Source organism: Erpetoichthys calabaricus, chromosome 8, assembly GCF_900747795.2.
Source record: "Erpetoichthys calabaricus chromosome 8, fErpCal1.3, whole genome shotgun sequence".
NCBI classification, from domain to species: Eukaryota; Metazoa; Chordata; class Cladistia; order Polypteriformes; family Polypteridae; genus Erpetoichthys; species Erpetoichthys calabaricus.
In genome coordinates, this window is record NC_041401.2 from 84341690 (window position 1) to 84360392 (window position 18703).

The 18703-nt window shown below is 38.1% G+C and overlaps 2 protein-coding genes across 3 annotated transcripts in view; one reads left to right on the plus strand and one right to left on the minus strand.

Moving 5' to 3' along the window:
* The window catches only part of LOC114656701 (intelectin-2-like), a 33506-nt gene extending 33152 nt beyond the window's left edge, over positions 1 to 354 (minus strand). The window contains exon 1 of the mRNA XM_028808329.2: positions 233 to 354. The gene's annotated coding sequence lies outside the window, so the exon portion shown is untranslated. The remainder of the gene's footprint in view (positions 1 to 232) is intronic.
* Positions 355 to 16505: 16151 nt separating this feature from the next.
* LOC114655778 (actin) lies at positions 16506 to 17651 on the plus strand. Of its 2 annotated transcripts, XM_051930836.1 has the most exons (2): positions 16506 to 17113; positions 17306 to 17651. In XM_051930836.1, the coding sequence occupies exons 1-2, from the start codon at positions 16506 to 16508 to the stop codon at positions 17631 to 17633; spliced, it is 936 nt and encodes a 311-aa protein (XP_051786796.1). In that variant the 3' UTR covers positions 17634 to 17651. The 2 variants fall into 2 exon arrangements, with proteins under 2 accessions (XP_051786796.1, XP_028662835.1); XM_028807002.2 differs by having other exon boundaries at positions 16506 to 17651.
* The last annotated feature ends 1052 nt before the right edge of the window (positions 17652 to 18703 follow it).

The following is an 18703-nucleotide window of genomic DNA, read 5'->3' on the forward strand; positions in this document are numbered from 1 at the left end:
TGTAAACACACCTTAGCAACAAATATTGTAATAACAAACAAAGTCTAAATCAAACCCTAAAAAAAGCTCCTTTCATTGATAATAAGGAACTCGATGATATTAAGTGATTTTTGTTTTGTTAATTTTTTTACATTTTAATTTATAAGCAGCTTCTAATTCTTCAAAAGCAATCTGGTCTTTAAGTCTACCACATAACTGGTCATGATAAAAAAATAAAATCATTTCTCCATACCTGTTTGAACTCCGTATCTCTCCTTTATATCCTTGCAACTCTGGCCAACATAACTAAATGTTTCCAACCTGTCCGAAAAATCACCAGGATTGTTAAAACAAGCTAAAAACAAAGGACAAACATTTGTGGAAACATTGAATATTGTTTAATATTGATTATAAATGTAAAGAAAGCGATATAGTGGTACAGTAGATAGATGCTGCCCCATGGATCCAGCTTCCTGGGTTCAGATCCTTCTCCTAGTCACTGTCCACACGAAGTTTACACATTCTATACACATCCTCAAGTTTTTCCCAGGGTATACTGGTTTTCTTAACACATTCCTAAAAGTGTGTGTCAGTTTAACTGGAAATTCCAAACTGGGCCATATGGGTTGGTGCGTGAGTGGTGTCGGCAATGGACTAATGCCCTATATAAAACTGTTATATTTATATTACCAGTAAAAGTTACTTTGAGCCACAACAAACTCCTGAAGTCAAACTTGCATGCAGAATTGCCTTTAAAACAAAAAAAAAATACCCTTGTGTTATCTTTGTTGTCTGTTCATCTGTAATTAACTTTAATTATTATTTTTGCACAAGACAGAGGAAATTGAATAGTTTCATAACAGCATTCTTGAAAAATTACAGTTTACAGGATTTTAAAGAGAGTTCTTATTACTGTATAACTTCAGTGAAAAGTTAGATCCAGACTTCCACCTTTATCCATTTCACATTTATCCATTGTAAATTATTTTTGTTCACAGTATAAATTCTACATGGGAATGTAGGCACTAGCCAAATTCTCTGTTTCTTCCAAAATTCCAACACATCTTTGCATGCTGCGGGTATGAAGCTTCATCCCAAATGTTCTTTTTACAACAAAAAAGTCCAATTAGCAGTTTTTTGGCTCACAAAATCATTTTGTTTACTTTTCAATGTGTCTTAAGTGTTGCAAAGCTTTACTATTCCATCTCAACCACCACATTTCTTCAAATTGAAATCTTGCTTTTTATCACTTTTGAAAATACTATGAGTTGAGTGTGTATTAAGTTAACATCAAAATCTGTTCAGTATCCCCATTAATGCTATTACTTTAAGGGACTACCGACTTGCATCTCACAAAGGTAGCTAGATCAAGTATTAAATACTCCAAGGACATAGAATAGACTCAAGTCAACTGGTAAACATTTTCATGTGGTTCAAAATGGTAATGGTGCTTTTCATTGTATATATATATATCTATTTTATATGTAAAATATTTTTGACAAAACAATGTTAAATGAAAGAGACAATTAGAACCTGTAAAACATATATGCCTCATTTAACTATTAACCTTTAACTAACCTGGCTCTGCATATCAATCCCCTCTAAACAATAATATAAAAGCATCTGCTTCAGTACTTGACACTGCCCTTCTACATAACGTATAACAGTGATTCAGTTTTCTTATTAACAGGCAAAGTCTTCTTTGATACTGAATTCTGAATTTTAAAATGTTGTAATATTCAGAATCTAGATATTACTTTTGCCATTGTTTCAAAACACTGAGCTTGAACTTTAAATAATAACTATAATAGGCAAAACGGGAGAATCTTCTCTGAAAAAGAAAAGAGCAAGGAGGCACTCTTCGATAATAATGTGAGACCGTGCATTTTTGGTGCTAATTACCATGCCAGGTTCACTCCATGTTTCAGTTAATAAACCTTTCAAAGGTAATTTAAGGAAAGACTTTAGGAGTTAATATTAAGTGATATATTACTTCACTGTTTTAAAAGCTTGGTTTTGATTCCAGTGCAACATAAAGGAATAGGTAATCTTCTTCTTCTTTTTTCGGCTGCTCCTGTTAGGGGTTGCCACAGCGGATCATCTTCTTCCATATCTTTCTGTCCTCTGCATCTTGCTCTGTTACACCCATCACCTGCATGTCCTCTCTCACCACATCCATAAACCTTCGCTTAGGCCTTCCTCTTTTCCTCTTCCCTGGCAGCTCTATCCTTAGCATCCTTCTCCCAATATACCCAGCATCTCTCCTCTGCACAAGACCAAACCAACGCAATCTCGCCTCTCTGACTTTGTCTTCCAACCATCCAACTTGAGCTGACCCTCTAATGTACTCATTTCTAATCCTATCCATCCTTGTCACGCCCAGTGCAAATCTTAGCAACTTTAACTCTGCTACCTCCAGCTCTGTCTCCTGCTTCCTGGTCAGTGCCACCATCTCCAACCCATATAACATAGCTGGTCTCACTACCGACCTGTAGACCTCCCCTTTCACTCTTGCTGATACCCGTCTATCACAAATCACTCCTGACACTCTTCTCCACCCATTCCACCCTGCCTGCACTCTCTTTTTCACCTTTCTTCCACAATCCCCATTACTCTATACTGTTGTTCCCAAGTATTAAACTCATCCACCTTCACCAACTCTACTCCCTGCATCCTCACCATTCCACTGACCTCCCTCTCATTCACACACATGTATTCTGTCTTGTTCCTACTGGTCTTCGTTCCTCTCCTCTCTAGAACATATCTCCACCTCTCCAGGGTCTCCTCAACCTGCTCCCTACTATCGCTACAGATCACAATGTCATCAGCAAACATCATAGTCCAAGGGGACTCCTGTCTAATCTCATCTGTCAACCTGTCCATCACCATTGCAAATAAGAAAGGGCTCAGCACCGATCCCTGATGTAATCCCACCTCAACCTTGAATGCATCCGTCACTCCTACTGCAGACCTCACCACTGTCACACTTCCCTCGTACATATCCTGTACAACTCTTACGTACTTCTCTGCCACTCCCGACTTCCTCATACGATACCACAGCTCCTCTTGAGGCACCCTGTCTTATGCTTTCTCCAGGTCCACAAAGACGCAATGCAACTCCTTCTGGCATTCTGTAAACTTTTCCATCAATATCCTCAGAGCAAACATTACATATGTGGTGCTCTTTCTTGGCATGAAACCATACTGCTGCTCACTAATCATCACCTCACTTCTTAACCTAGCTTCCACTACTCTTTCCCATAACTTTATGCTGTGGCTCATCAATTTTATTCCCTTGTAGTTACTGCAGTCCTGCACATCCCCCTTATTCTTAAATATCGGCACCAGTACACTTCTTCTCCACTCCTCAGGCATCCTCTCACTTTCCAAGATTCCATTAAACAATCTGGTTAAAAACTCCACTGCCATCTCTTCTAAACACTTCCATGCTTCCATAGGTATGTCATCTGGACCAACAGCCTTTCCATTTTTCATCCTCTTCATAGCTGTCCTTACTTCCTCCTTGCTAATCTGCTGCACTTCCTGATTCACTATCTTCACATCATCTAACCTCTTCTCTCTCTCTTTATTCATGAGCCTCTCAAAGTACTATTTCCATCTGCTCAACACACTCTCCTCACTTGTGAGTACATTTCCATCTTTATCCTTTATCACCCTAACCTGCTGCATATCTTTTCCAGCTTGGTTCCTCTGTCTAGCCAATTGGTACAGGTCCTTTTCTCCCTCCTTAGTGTCCAACCTCTCATACAACTCATCATACGCCTTTTCTTTAGCCTTCACCACCTCTCTCTTCACCTTGTGCCTTATCTCCTTGTACTCTTGTCTACTTTCTGCATCTCTCTCACTATCCCACTTCTTCTTTGCCATCCTCTTCCTCTGTATACTCTCCTGTACTTCCTCATTCCACCACCAGGTTTTCTTTTCCTCCTTTCTCTTTCCAGATGTCACACCAAGTACCCTTCTTGCTGTCACCCTTACTACATCTGCTGTAGTTTCCCATCTGTCTGGTAACTCTTCACTGCCACCCAGTGCTGTGTCTCACCTCCTCCTTAAACTCAACATTGCAGTCTTCCTTTTCAACTTCCACCATTTGATCCTTGGCTCTGCCCTCACTCTCTTCCTCTTCTTGATTTCCAACATTATCCTACAGACCACCATCCTATGCTGCTTAACTACATTTTCCCCTGCCACCACTTTGCAGTCTTCAATCTCCTTCAGATCAATTCTTCTGCATAGGATGTAATCTACCTGTGAGCATCTTCCTCCACTCTTGTAGGTAACCCTATGTTCCTCCCTCTTCTTAAAATACGTATTCACCACAGCCATGTCCATCCTTTTGGCAAAATCCACTATCCTCTCACCTTCTTCATTCCTCTCCTTGACACCATACCTACCCATCACCTCCTCGTCTCCACTGTTCCCTTCACCAACATGCCCATTGAAATCCGCTCCAATCACCACTTTCTGTCCCTTGGGTACATTGTTCATAACTTCATCCAACTCACTCCAAAAATCTTTCTCAACCATTGCACACCCAACTTGCTGTGCATATGCAATAACAACATTCATCATCACACCTCCAATTTCCAGCTTCATGATCACTACTCTGTCTGACACTCTTTTCACATCCAAAACACTCTTGACATACTGTTCCTTCAGAATAACTCATACCCCATTTCTCCTCCCATCTACACCATGACAGAACAATTTGAATCCACTTCAGATCCACCTGGCCTTACTCCCTTTCCATTTAGTCTCTTGCACGCACAATATATCAACCTTCCTTTTCGCCATCATATCTGCAAACTCTCTCCCCTTACCAGTCATACTGCCAACATTCAAAGTTCCTACCCTCAGTTCCACTCTCTTTACTTTCCTCCTCTCCTCCTGCCTCCGGACACATCTCCCCCCTCTTCTTCTCCTTCTTCTTCTTCAGCCAACAGTAGCCCAATTTCCCCCAGCACCCTGTTGGCTAACAGTACTGGTGGCGGTTGTTGTTAACCTGGGGCTCGACCAATCCGGTATGAAAATTTGTATTTTTGTCTGCATATTGATTTGGCAAAATTTTACACCGGATGCCCTTCCTGATGTAACCCTTACCATTTATCCAGGGTTGGGACCAGCACAAAGAAACACACTGGTTTGTGCATCCCCTGTGGCTGGGTTATAAAGGAATAGGTAATAAACTACCCAATTCAATTCAACCCCCACTCATGAGAAAGAGAGAAAGGCTATCAGCCAGAGTAAAACTTTTGAGAGTAGTATAGTGGGAAAGGAGTCTTTCTCCCAAATATAAGTGCTTATTCTAAAACATTATTGATTAGATCCTGCCAGGTTTTAAAAAACGTTTTCAACAGATCCTTTAAGAGAGAATTTTATTTTTTTCCAATTTCAAATAGTATATAACATCGGTTTCCCACTGCCTTAACAGAGGTGGGTTAGGATTCTTCTAGTTGAGCAGGATAGGTCTACGTGCTAATCGTGAAATAAAGGCAATTGCACTTTGTTAGTCCTTCTCCACTTTAAGCCCACTTGGGAGTACATCAAACATAGCTGGTAATGGATTTGGATTGATTGTGACACCAAGGCTGTCTGATAGGCTTTTAAAATTTTTTGTCCAGAATGACACACCCAAACCATGTGGCCTCATGAAGCTGGAGCTCAATTGCAATGTTTTCAGGTTGGATCTTGCCCTGGAAACATTTTGGACAATTGTAAATGAAACAGATGTGCTCGATAAAAAAAATTTAAGTTGAATAATTAGATGCTTTGCGCATATTGAGCTAGTGTAAATTATTTGCATGGCTTCCTCACACTCTTTTTCTGAAATGTTGAGTAAGAGATCCTTTTCACACTGTACTTTGGGATCTTTAAAAGGAAGGGACTTTAAAATGGCTTTATATATTATAGAAATGGTGTCTGAGTCTTCAAGACTGATCAATATATCTTCTAGAATAGAACTAGATAGAAGATGAGGAAAATTGGGCAGAATTTGTTTAGCAAAGTTTCTAATTTGGAGATAGTGGAAAATTTGTGTTAATGGAAAACTAAATTTAGAATGTAATTGTTCATAGGATGCAAAGACATTATTTATATACAAATCTCTAAATGATTTAATCCCATACATTTCCAAACATTAAAAACAGTAATTTTCAGAGGGTGGGAAAAGGTGGTTATCATGTAAGTGTGCCGCAGATAAAATATTCAATAACTTGAAGTGCTTCCTACATTGGTTTCATATTCTGAATGAATGAAGGATAATTGGGTTTAGTATATTGACGATAACATGTATTTACTGGTGTAAAAAGTAAGGAATATAGAGGTACTGCAGAATTTAATTTCTATTGGATGCCAAGCTAGTGTGTGTTCATTTATTTTTGTTAGTGTCCAGGTTTTTAGGTAGAGCCATACCACCTTCTGATTTAGGTAGTTGTAGGGTCCTCCTTTGGATGTGTGGATATATCGAATTCCAAATAAATGAGGTTATGATTCAGTCTAATTTCTTAAAAAATGATTTGTTAATGTTTATGGGGATGTTTTGAAATAGACACAGAAGCTTGTACTCAGAGTTTCTTAAATATTTATGGATTACCATTAACAAAGCTGAAGTTGTGATATGCATAAAGAATAAGGACTTTATCAGTAACAATTTATCCTAGTTACATCAGTTATTTCATGTAAACAAATGTATAACAAACCATCATCTTATTCAAATCATTTATTATTTGAGTTCTTATTCCACTTGCTTTAAAATACAATCTATGCCAAACTGAAATATTACTTCAAATTGAATACACTTTCTAGTAATATGCTTAACTGAACAAAACAAGCAAATATTTTCTGATTATTACAAATACTGTAACACAATCCTGTGAGACCTTCCAGCATTGGAGCACCTAATTCTAGCCCAAAGAATCAGAGTGTAAAGAAACAGCCCAGTCTGGAAGAACATCTGCAAAAAAAAAAATATATATTGAAAATACATTTGACTTTTTTATTAGAGAGTTTGATTTTTAAAATTTTTCTTAATAATAAAATAACCTGCTCCTACCTTGTCCACTTTAAAGAATGTTTCTGCAATGAAATTTATGTTTCACAAATGATTTCAGAGAAGGCTTTATCCATGATAGTATTTATAAGCAATCATAATTAAACCACACCTGGTAGTCAAATGTGTAATATTGACCATGTCGTGTTTACTTCCAAAGAAAGTGGGTTTGTACAGATAGGGCTTTATAATTGTATCTATATTGCTTCCTCAGAAGAAGGGGAATTTAGGGTGTAGACCATGTATGCATTTCATGACAGACCACTAATCACAGTAATTATAATCCACCTCTAAAATTGATTTCTGGGTAAACCACTGATTCTGATCCCATGTAGCTGTGTGCAGGAGTGTGAATGAATGTTTAAAGGTAAATCACTTATTGGTTCAATTCCAGTGGACAGTGTTGCCATGACAGCTTTTTGTCCATGAAACCCTGAAATAGATTAAGCAAGTTTGAAAATTAATAGCTTGTTGGATAAGCGAGTGTGGGTATATGTGAGGTTATGTGGTCAACTGTGCACTGCCTCTTGCTAGGTATTGGATAATTATAACATTTATAAATTGGATCAATACTAAAATCTACATAAATATTTTTATTACATTAATTGTGTTGACCATAATCTTTGATACTTTTCTTTTTCCTTAATGGACTTTGAGACAAAGCTAAAGCAGCTGTTTAAAAAGATAAATATTTCTTTTGTGATTTTTGAGTTTAAAGAGTATTGGCCTTAATGGAATATAAATCTGGGGTTCAGATGTCTAACTTGTGTCTGTTTTGTTCATTTCTGAAATAGTACCTGTGGGGGTTATTTATTTTTTATGTATCAATGTATATTCTGCTATGTTACCTGTGTTTTGTGGGTGGCTCCCCAAGAGATGGGGCTAACTTTCCATCACTGCAGGGTATTGCCCTCAGCCCTTTAAAGGCTGAGGAAACCCACAGTCCTTTGTGGTTCATTAAATTTGTTCATGGTGGTGGTGACTGCTACTCTCCATTTTGCTCTTTTAATTATTTTTGACTTCTTTCGTTCTTTTTTTTTCGACTATTCTTTGTATAGTGTATTGTGACTTTGTTTCTCTCTGGTTTTCCTATTTTGAAGGTATTGCTTTCCGTGTCTTTGTGAGCTTATTTTTGTTTAACATCATTTTTTTGCTAAAATAAATGTTTTTACTTACAAAGATTTTTTACGGGCGGCACGGTGGCGCAGTGGGTAGCGCTGCTGCCTCGCAGTTGGGAGACCTGGGGACCCGGGTTCGCTTCCCGGGTCCTCCCTGTGTGGAGTTTGCATGTTCTCCCCGTGTCTGTGTGGGTTTCCTCCGGGCACTCCAGTTTCCTTCCAAAGACATGCTGGTTAGGTGGATTGGCAATTCTAAATTGTCCCTAGTGTGTGCTTGGTGTGTGGGTGTGTTTGTGTGTGTCCTGCGGTGGGTTGGCACCCTGCCTGGGATTGGTTCCTGCCTTGTGCCCTGTGTTGGCTGGGATTGGCTCCAGCAGACCCCCATGGCCCTGTGTTTGGATTCAGCGGGGTGGAAAATTGATGGATGGAAGATTTTTTACATCCTCATTAGAAGCCAAGGTTAAGAGATTATATACCCTCTAGTGATCATTTTTGGATTTTCTTCTGGACTTGGGATCCCTTTCCTTCATAACACTTAGTGTTAAAAAAACACTTCATTCTCACTAGGTCCTCTCAATTACTCTGATTACATTAGAAAAACAAGTCAGTTCTGCAAATTGCTTTTTTATGCCAGCTTGTACACCCACACCATATGTAAACTCAATGTAGTGCCTCATCAGTTGGTATATGGTTTCCAGCACAGTGGGTATGATGAAACTGAAGCTTGGCTGGGATATTCCTGACCTGTCAGCCAGTTCCCTCCTGTAGGTGCCTGTTTCCAGAACGCCAACTGTTGTTAAAACCTGGATATGAACAGGTGTCTGTCTTTCTATTGCTGGGAAAAATTCAGCACTTAGTTCAAAGAGAATGGATCTTGGAAGTGGAAGTCTAAATTGACTCAGTAGCCAGTCATCATCATGGGAAAAAAATTCTGTTGGTCCCCAAAAGTTAATTCCCTTTATATATGACTATTCACATTTCTTTAAGCAGTGCCATGCTGTGTCAAACCATTAGGTTATGAATAGAGTATAGAGCATGTGGTTTATAGCTTTCTGCACACAGGGAGTGAATCCCACATGTATTTTTACTTAATACAATAATTGACAACAGAAAGCCAATATTAACTGAGGAAACTGTGCATCATGCTCATCACTTTTGAGGTGTGATATATTTCTCACATCAGTGCACATTACAGTAACAGTTTGGTTATTTTGATTATTTAGCTGGTTTGACTGCAATTTCCTACTTTATCATGGGTGTCATCATTTGCCACTTTCTCCATAATGTCGCATACAGAAGGGTGAAAGTTGGCATAAATATATGAAAATTGCTCAATCTGCTTTCTTTTATAGATCCTAAATTTTGTGTGGAAAGTTGTATATGCTCATTTCAGGCCTGTTTATGTGCATATGCAAGTTTTACAGTTTTTTTTTAAATCTGACACTTGAACCAAAAGAGTTGGAAGATATCTGAATGAAAGTACAAGTGTGAGTGACTGGCCTTCCTCCAAACATTGGTGAAAAGGTAATCAAACCTGAAGGCATTTGGAAGGAAAACAGAGAATTAGTCAAAAGCCAAAACAAAAATCAAAACATCTTGTTTACATAATAGTATATTTGTGTACAGATACAGTAGGTAGTTACAGCTGCTCCACAGTTTCAAGAAAATTTATTTCACCAATGTGGTTTAGAGAAACCTTAAAGCCAATGTTACACTTACTATACACCAAGTGGACATCAAGTACGTTACTAAGTGACAGACACTGCTTGATGCCATCTTATCCACATACCTTTCTACTCTTCCTATGGGAATGGAGAGTATAATTGCAATAGTTATCTTCAGCCACATAATTTTCAAAGTTTTTGAGAAAGGATTGCTGTCTTTGTTAAATTGCAATTAAGTTTTGCCAAGCCCAATGTGGGTACATCGGTCAAATTAAGTAGCAAAGTTAACACTATCCTGTAGCTAATGAATGGGATTCACTTTAGTGTTTAAAAGGCACTCTAAAGGGGTAAATGGCATTGGGTCAACCTCATTTTCACACTTTTAATACAAGACAGATGTCTTAGTTAAGATACAGTTCAGTTTTGACAAGCCCAAACTCTCTAATAATCTTGGATCTTTATTATTTTTATGTTTACAACATTCACAGGAATAACACAGCCACAGAGGATGCACAAAACAGTGTATTTCTTCATGCTAGTCCTAATCCTGGATAAATGGGGAAGGTTATGCCAGGAAGGGCATCCGGTGTAAAATTTTTCCAGATCAACATGCGGACAACAATGTAGACTTCCATACCAGATCGGCCGAGGCCTGAGTTAATAATGGCTGCCACCAGTACTGTTAGTCAACAGGGTGCTGGCGGAAATTAAGCTACTGTTGGCGGAAGGAGAAGAGGGGGAAGACATGTCTGGAGGGAGGAGGAGTGGAGAAAGGTAAAGAGAGCGGAACTGAGGGTAAGAACTTTGAATGTTGGCAGTATGACTGATAAGGAAAGAGAGTTGGCTGATGTGATGGAGAGAAGGAAGGTTGATGTATTGTGCATGCAACAGACTAAATGGAAGGGGAGTAAGGCCAGGTGGATCGAAAGTGGATTCAAATTGTTCTGTCACAGTGTGGATGGGAGGAGAAATGGTGTAGGGGTTATTCTGAAGGAACTGTATGTCAAGAGTATGTCTATGGTCATGAGCTATGGGTAGTGACCGAAAGAACGAGATCACAAATACAAGCAGCTGAAATGAGTTTCCTCCGCAGGGTCCGCTGCTCCTCCGCATCAAGAAGAGTCAGATGAGGTGGCTCGGGCATCTGATCAGGATGCCTCCTGGACACCTCCCTGGTGAGGTGTTCCAGGCACGTCTAACCGGGAGGAGGCCCCAGGGAAACCCAGGACACGCTGGAGGGACTATGTCTCTCGGCTGGCCTGGGAATGCCTTGGGATTCTCCCTGAAGAGCTAGAAGAAGTGGCCGGGGAGAGGGAAGTCTGGGTATCTCTGCTCAAGCTACTGCCCCCACGATCCAATCTCGGATAAGCGGAAGAAGATGGATGGATGGATGGATGGATGGATGGATGGATGGATGGATGGATGGATGGATGGATGGATGGAATTTTACCTTTCTGGTCCAACAAAACAAGTTTTGGCTAAAGAAGTTCAATGATATTTATTTCTGTAGATGCCTGATCACTGAAGGATTTTTGTAGGACATACTGTGTAGGGTCATCTGCTAATAATATATTGCATTTGGTAGTGAATTGGCAATAATTTTTTTAATAGTAATGACTGTTTTCTTTTAAAAAATCATTTTCTCAAAAAAAAAAGATTGTATTTTATAACCAAACTCTGAATACTGAAAGTTGAAAATCATTCAGTTTGACCACTTTTAAAGAAATTTTGCAGGAAAGCAGAAAAGTGAGCAAGCAAAACATGTTGTAAGATGTTAGTCATAAAGGAATGATCTTGAGGGTCACAATTGAATCCATAGCAACAGCTCTGCTTAATCTATAAGTTTTCTAGAACATATTACATGTGTGTTATAGCAAAGACTGTAGGTAACCTGGTCATTGAACTTGCAAATTTTCTGATGATTCATAACCATTGACACAGTCATAATGACTCAAATGATGCAAGTTTGCGTAGAAAGATGCTTTCAGGTTGTCAGTTTGCAATTAGAATATAATGGTTAGCAAATGCCATAGGCCGTTACTGGGCATGTAGTATTTATTGAACATGTAACACATCAGCACTGTATTATCACAAGTATATGGTTTTACAATATAAGGGTAAATAGTAAATCTTCAGTATCTTTTGAAGCATACAGTGTGGTGCAGTATAAGAAATACACATATCCAGCTACACTTCAGATTTTATAAAATGTTAACTATTTTAGTATAATTAGGTTAATTTACATCCATCTGTCTATTTTCTGTTCCTCTGTATATACTTAAAATGCCACAGGAAGCTGGAGCCTTTCCAATCGCCTATGGCTCAATGCAGAAATAGATGTGAGAGCATTAACAAATTGCAAAATTTTAATAAGCCAGTTACTCTATTGTGCACATATTTGGAGGTAATGTGTCAACTCATAAACACATATTCAGTTCCTAGTGCACTGAATTCAATTATGTAACAAGTTTTAAACAAATAAAAATAAAATTGTTTTTGGGGTGGCACCTTGTTATTGTATTTATCGATTCTATATTATTTTCCCTAAGGTAAAGTTTGGAATATAAATGATTCCAAAATAATTGTTATAATTGACCATTATGTAGTCTACTAATTTGTTGCTGGATGGCATAGCATCTGTAACTTGTAGCATGTTGACCTGGCCTTTGTCAGGGGGGAAAAAAAACCTGTGAAGTCGGGTATTTTAAACCATGCAATTTATATCTAAAAAGACCTGCAAATGTGTCTCTGGAATTAAATGGATAGGAGGAATTAGTGATGAAGATGTCTCTGCTTGCAGTTAAAGATGACGCCATATGCACATTGAAGTGCACGGTGTATACAGTGATTTGAAAAACATCAGTACACCATTTTTCAAATGCATGGTTTTATAATTGAGACCCAACTGACAGTCTTGCAGTTTTCAGAAAGTTCTTATCACTGGTTGGTTAAATGCTTTACTAGCATATGTCACAATATGCAGAAACCATCTGTGAAAAAGTTTGTCCACCCTCACTGCTTACACATCATTTAAAAAGGTACTAAAAAGCCATACACTGCTTATCAAGTACATGATTAGTTGATAATTACTTAAATGCTACAACCTCAACATATAGTATTGTAAAGGCAGAAACTTTGTCTGTTCAGTAAAAGGCATTAAGGACACAGAAATACCAAGGCATGTGCCATGATTTTAGTGAAACAACTGTTAACTGCTCATTGGTCTTTAAAGGGTCGCAATTATTATTTTTAAAGGAAAAACATTCAAAACTGATGGCCTCTGTTACATTTCAGGAGTCTATCGTCAGATAGAAAAAGATTAAACCAGTATGCCTTTTGTGGGCAGATACCTGGGAGAAAGCCTGTTTCTCTAGACAAATATGGCAGAAGAGTTTATGTTTGCAAAGTTGTACCTGAACAAACCGCAAGACTATTTAAACAATGTTCTCTGATTTGGGTTTTTAACACAGAACTTGGATGCCTCATAGTTACTGAGTCCCATACAAACTCGTCTTTATATAAATGTAGAGAATATTGTAAAGCCATCTGCTCAACAACTAAACCTTAGAAAAACTGGTTGATTCAACAAGAACAATGATCAAAAGTAGGCATCAAGTCTAGAATCGAATGGATAAAAAAAGAGAATCAAGGGTGTAAAATGGCTAAGTCAAATTCCTGACCTCAAACTCATAGACGTTTGCAGTTTGACCTAAAGAGATGTGTTCCAATAATGAATGCTTTCTAAACATCAGTGAATTGAAATCTTGTCATTACTCTCAAGAGAAAAGCAGTTGAGTGACCCAAATTCATTTAACCATTTAGATTGCCCGTTAATCATTACAATAAATCCCATTCATTAGACATGGAAGTATGATAATTTTGCCATTCAGTTTCACCCAGGTACCCATGTTGAGCCAGGTAAAACTCAACTGCAATTTCACAAAGGCATCTGTCTTTTTCAAAACTGTGAAAATTAAGATGGCCTCATGCCATATAACACTTTAGAATTTCATCCAGGTACACATAACACTTTACAGTGCCCATTAAATATCACGCCAAATTCTTTTCATTAGACTTTGAAATGTGCCAATTGTGCCAGTCTATTTAACTCATTGTGCTGGGCAAAACTAAACTGCATTTTAACTTAAGTATTCTGTCTTTTCTCTAAACTGGGAAGATTAAGTTGGCCCAGCACCATTTAAGCCTTTACAGTGCCCATTACAAATTACAGTATTCATTAGACACAGGTGTATGACAACTTTGCCAGTCAGTTTCACCAAGGAATCTGCATTTGGCCAGGAAAAATTCAATTGCAGTTTAACAAAGACGTCTGTCTTTTCTCGAAACTTTCAAAATTCAGGTAGTCTAACACAATTGAGCCCATTAAACATAACGGTATATCCCATCAATTAGACTTGAGAATATGCCAGTTTTGCCAGTTACTTTGACCCAGGAACCTGCATTGCGCCTGAGAAAACTCAACTGCAACTTAACAAAGGCATCTGTATTTCCTCAAAACTGTGAAAATTGGGGTGGTCCAACAGCATTTAACCCTTTAGACTATCCATTAAACATTAGTATTATTTTTTTCATTAGCAATGGTAGTATGCCAGCTTTGCCAGTCAGTTTAATCCAGTTACCCATGTTGAGTCAGGCAAAACAAAATGGCATTTTAACAAAGTGCTTTGTCTTTTCTCTAAACTGTGAATATTAGTTTGGCCCAGTGGCATTTAATCCTGTGCAATACCCATTACACATCACAGTAAATCTCAATCATTAGACATGGGAGTATGACAACTTTGCCAGTCAGTTTCATCCATGTACCTGTGTTGGCCCAGGCAAAATTCAACTACAGTTTTAAAGATGGGTTTGTCTTCTAGAGCCCACCTGGATAACCTGGGAGCTATCTGAATATATTTTGTGAATATATTTGATATACAGTAATCAGTCATTTTTCCACAGTCCTTGAATGAAGTAAATAAATTCCATTATGTATTAAAAATGTCCACACTTCTTTAAACAGTTCACAGTGTGTTTAATTCTCGAATATATTGGGGGGTAACTCAAGTACAATGGTAACAAAGTATTCTGATTTAAAACTGGTGGACAATACAAATAACTGTGTAGCCTGATATACAGTAAACCCTCTGACTTAAGATAACACTGGCCCCTTATAGCAAAGTTATGCAGCATTATATATACAGCTATCACAGTGCAGCAAGGCTTAAGTGTCTGAAGTACCCCAATGATTTGTGAAAACATCTTGTGAAACACATTTTCCGTATAGCTATGCCTACACCTTGTGTACCAGTTTATTGATTGGATATATTGTATTTTCTTCTGTCACTGTCTGAGGGTTAGTTAATCAACAGACATAAGTGAAAGGGATACCTGCTATCACTTAGTAGTCATCCACTAACTAACTTGCCAAGCCAAGACATTTTGGGAGCATCCAAATCATGTTGTACCATTGCCCACAAATAGTGATTGACATTTGCAAATCATCTGTATGTTTAATGCAAAGAACCTGTACAGTATGCTGTAACAGGCTATAAGAACAGGGAGTATGTGTGAATATGAGCAACACTACATGGATTTAATTTAAATAATGGTTGAGTTACCAGTTTGTTAGGTGATGATCCAAGACAGAGACACATAATTAAATATATAATTAGCTAGATCTACTATCATAGTGACTTGATTGGTGTCCTATATTGCTGTGCCCAAGTGTGAACACAGAGATCTAAGGCTCGTTGAGCACTGGTTCCTGTTTTACCCCTAAATGTTGCAGAAGTAAGTGACGGGCCTCCACTATTGAATTGAATTGCTCAGGTTTCAGAATGGTATATTATAGTAAAGTTTTTATTCATTGATTCCTTCAAAGTACTAAGTGCCAGTAATTTCAAAACAATTTTGAAGGATTAAGTTTATTACTTAGTGAGAAATTCTGTCCTTTGTATAGTAAATTTCCTTGGATGACATTTGCAGGACGTCATTGTTCAAGGAACTATTTAAAGAGCATAATAAAGATACAAGCCATTTAAAATGATCATTCCAGGCAAAAAATTTAATTCTTTTTATTTAGATTTTTTGTTCATTTTGTCCATTATCTATATATTCTTAGATTTGATAAAGTGCAATTTGTTCTTCAGTAAATGCTGATAATTTCATTTTGCAAATGATGGTGATATTAGTTTTAAGAACAGATTTATATGCATTCATGATTAATTACATCGTAACGATTAAGATTCAAAGAGAACATAATGCTACTATGAGAGATTCTGCTAAGACAGCAATAAACATTTTAACATTTCTGTAAAAAGAAAGAGTTACTGTCTCAATACTAATACAGTTTTAGAATGACAGATGTATACATTGTTTTACTAAAACACCTTTGTATTTCTTTGCCTTTAGCTTTTTAAAAGCTTTTTAAAAGTTGACAATATTTCATTAATCTTTCATGAGACACTAATCTTCTCGTGAGACTTGAAATCACAGAGCTGTGCTTGAATCATTACAAGTACTTACATCAGTTTCCAATGTGAGTCATTCCGCAGTTGTGCTCTGCTTGTTCTCTTCTCCTTTGGTTAGTGTTTACAAAGATACACAGGCAAAGCACAATCCTCAGTTATTTCATTTTCCAAGCTGTTTAAATTTAGATACTAACAGCCTGCAATGCAAGATTACATTACCTCCCTGGTCATTGATAATGGTTCTGGTATGTGTAAAGCAGGATTTGCTGGTGATGATGCTCCTCGAGCGGTTTTCCCTTCTATTGTTGGTCGTCCAAGACATCAAGGGATCATGGTTGGCATGGGGCAAAAAGAAAGTTATGTTGGTGAAGAGGCCCAGTGTAAGAGAGGTATACTGACCTTGAAATATCCAATAATGCATGGCATTGTTACCAACTGGGATGACATGGAGAAAATCTGGCATCACACATTCCACAATGAGCTACGTGTTGCCCCAGAAGAGCACCCTGTCCTCCTTACTGAGGCTCCACTAAACCCCAAAGCCAACAGAGAAAAGATGACACAAGTCATGTTTGAGACCTTCAATACCCCAGCCATGTATGTTGCTATCCAGGCTGTGCTCTCTCTTTATGCCTCTGGCCGTACCACCGGTATTGTGATGGACTCTGGTGATGGTGTCACCCACACTGTGCCAATCTTTGAAGGATATTCTCTGCCTCATGCCATTGTTCGTTTGTGCTTGGCTGGCTGTGACTTGACTGATTACCTCATGAAGATTTTAACTGAGAGAGGCTACAGCTTTACCACTTCAGCTGAAAGAGAAATTGTTCGTGATATTAAAGAGAAGCTCTGCTATGTTGCACTGGATTTTAATCAAGAGATGACTACTGCTGCCTCTACGCCTACTCAAGAGAAGACATATGAGCTGCCTGATGGCCAGATCATCACCATTGTAAATGAGAGATTCAGATGCCCTGAAGCGCTCTTCCAACCTTCCTTGCTGGGGATGGAATTGTATGGTATACATGAGACCACCTTCAACTCCATCATGAAATGCGATATTGATATCCGGAGGGATCTTTACTCAAACATTGTTTTGTCAGGTGGTACTACAATGTATCCAGGTATTTCAGAAAGGATGCAAAAGGAGATCACAGCCATGGCTCCAAGCTCAATAAAAGTAAAGATCATTTCTCCACCAGAGCGTAAATATTCAGTCTGGATTGGAGGCTCCATCCTGGCCTCCCTTACTACCTTCCAGCACATGTGGATCACCAAGCATGAGTATAATGAGTGTGGACCTTCCATTGTCCATCACAAATGTTTCTAAAAAGACTATATATTAATTACCCTCATATATACAAACAAGTGATAACTACGTTTGATAGATTTTATTGCTTTTGCACAATTTAAAAGAATCTATATCATTGGACGACTTAATATCCCTTACATTTTAATTAGTGTTCAAAATAGGAACTATCAAACCGAATTACATGATACATACTACTAATTGTTTTTTCTGTTCTGGTGTCCAGTGTTTAATTTTGCTCAGTATTAATTTGGGGGCAGTATTAGACTTGCAGTGAAAAATTACACATTTGGCAATGATGGTGAACATTGACATGAAAAAACAGGGATATTTTCAAATTGGCTGAGTGGAAATAATGTTGAAACTGTAAAAGACAATCAAAAGCAGCAGCGGAGGTTGAGAGTAGCATAGTCTTGTCATTCATGCTGGATGCCATCTAAGGACAAAGTCCTACCTTTAAAAATTGATTGGCAGCTTGAATTAGAAAACTGCTGGGTTTTATCCGAGTAAGAAATTAAGAGATTACTTTTTTCTTCAGATTAGTTGTCTGCTTAGTGTGCTGAAGCCTCTTTTGATTATTTTAAAACATCGGTTTGTGAAAAGTTGAATAGGATCAGTATCCCAGCAGCAAGGCTGGTGGACAAGAATCACACTCACACTTTGTACTCTCTTTAACCTTCTCTTAACCAGGGTTAATTTACAGTCACCAGTAGGAAACTATAGTTAGTAGTGAAAGTCACTTTGCAGTATGGACTCTCAATGAGGTCTAAGTGCTGGGATGTGTCAGTGTTACTCTTTAGCCAAGGTGCCATGAATTTTTCTGAAAAGTTATTTTTACTTTCTGCTGTTTATAACCTAACATATTCAAACCACCCATTTAATTCAGAATTGGAGTAGGGCTGGAGTCTACACTGGCAGCACTGGGCAAAAGACAGGAAAACATTCAGGACTGGGTGGCAGTCCATCACAGGACCTTTGTGATTCATATTTCCGACAATTATAATTGCAGGAAGAAAAAACAAATTTGTATGTTTGGGGATTTTTTTTAGATATTGTTAAATCAGTGTTTTATGTTCACCCCGTAACCTTCA

Coding starts and splice junctions, on each gene's coding strand:
- LOC114655778 (XM_028807002.2), top strand. CDS start 16,506: ATGCAAGATTACATTACCTCCCTGGTCATTGATAATGGTTCTGGTATG.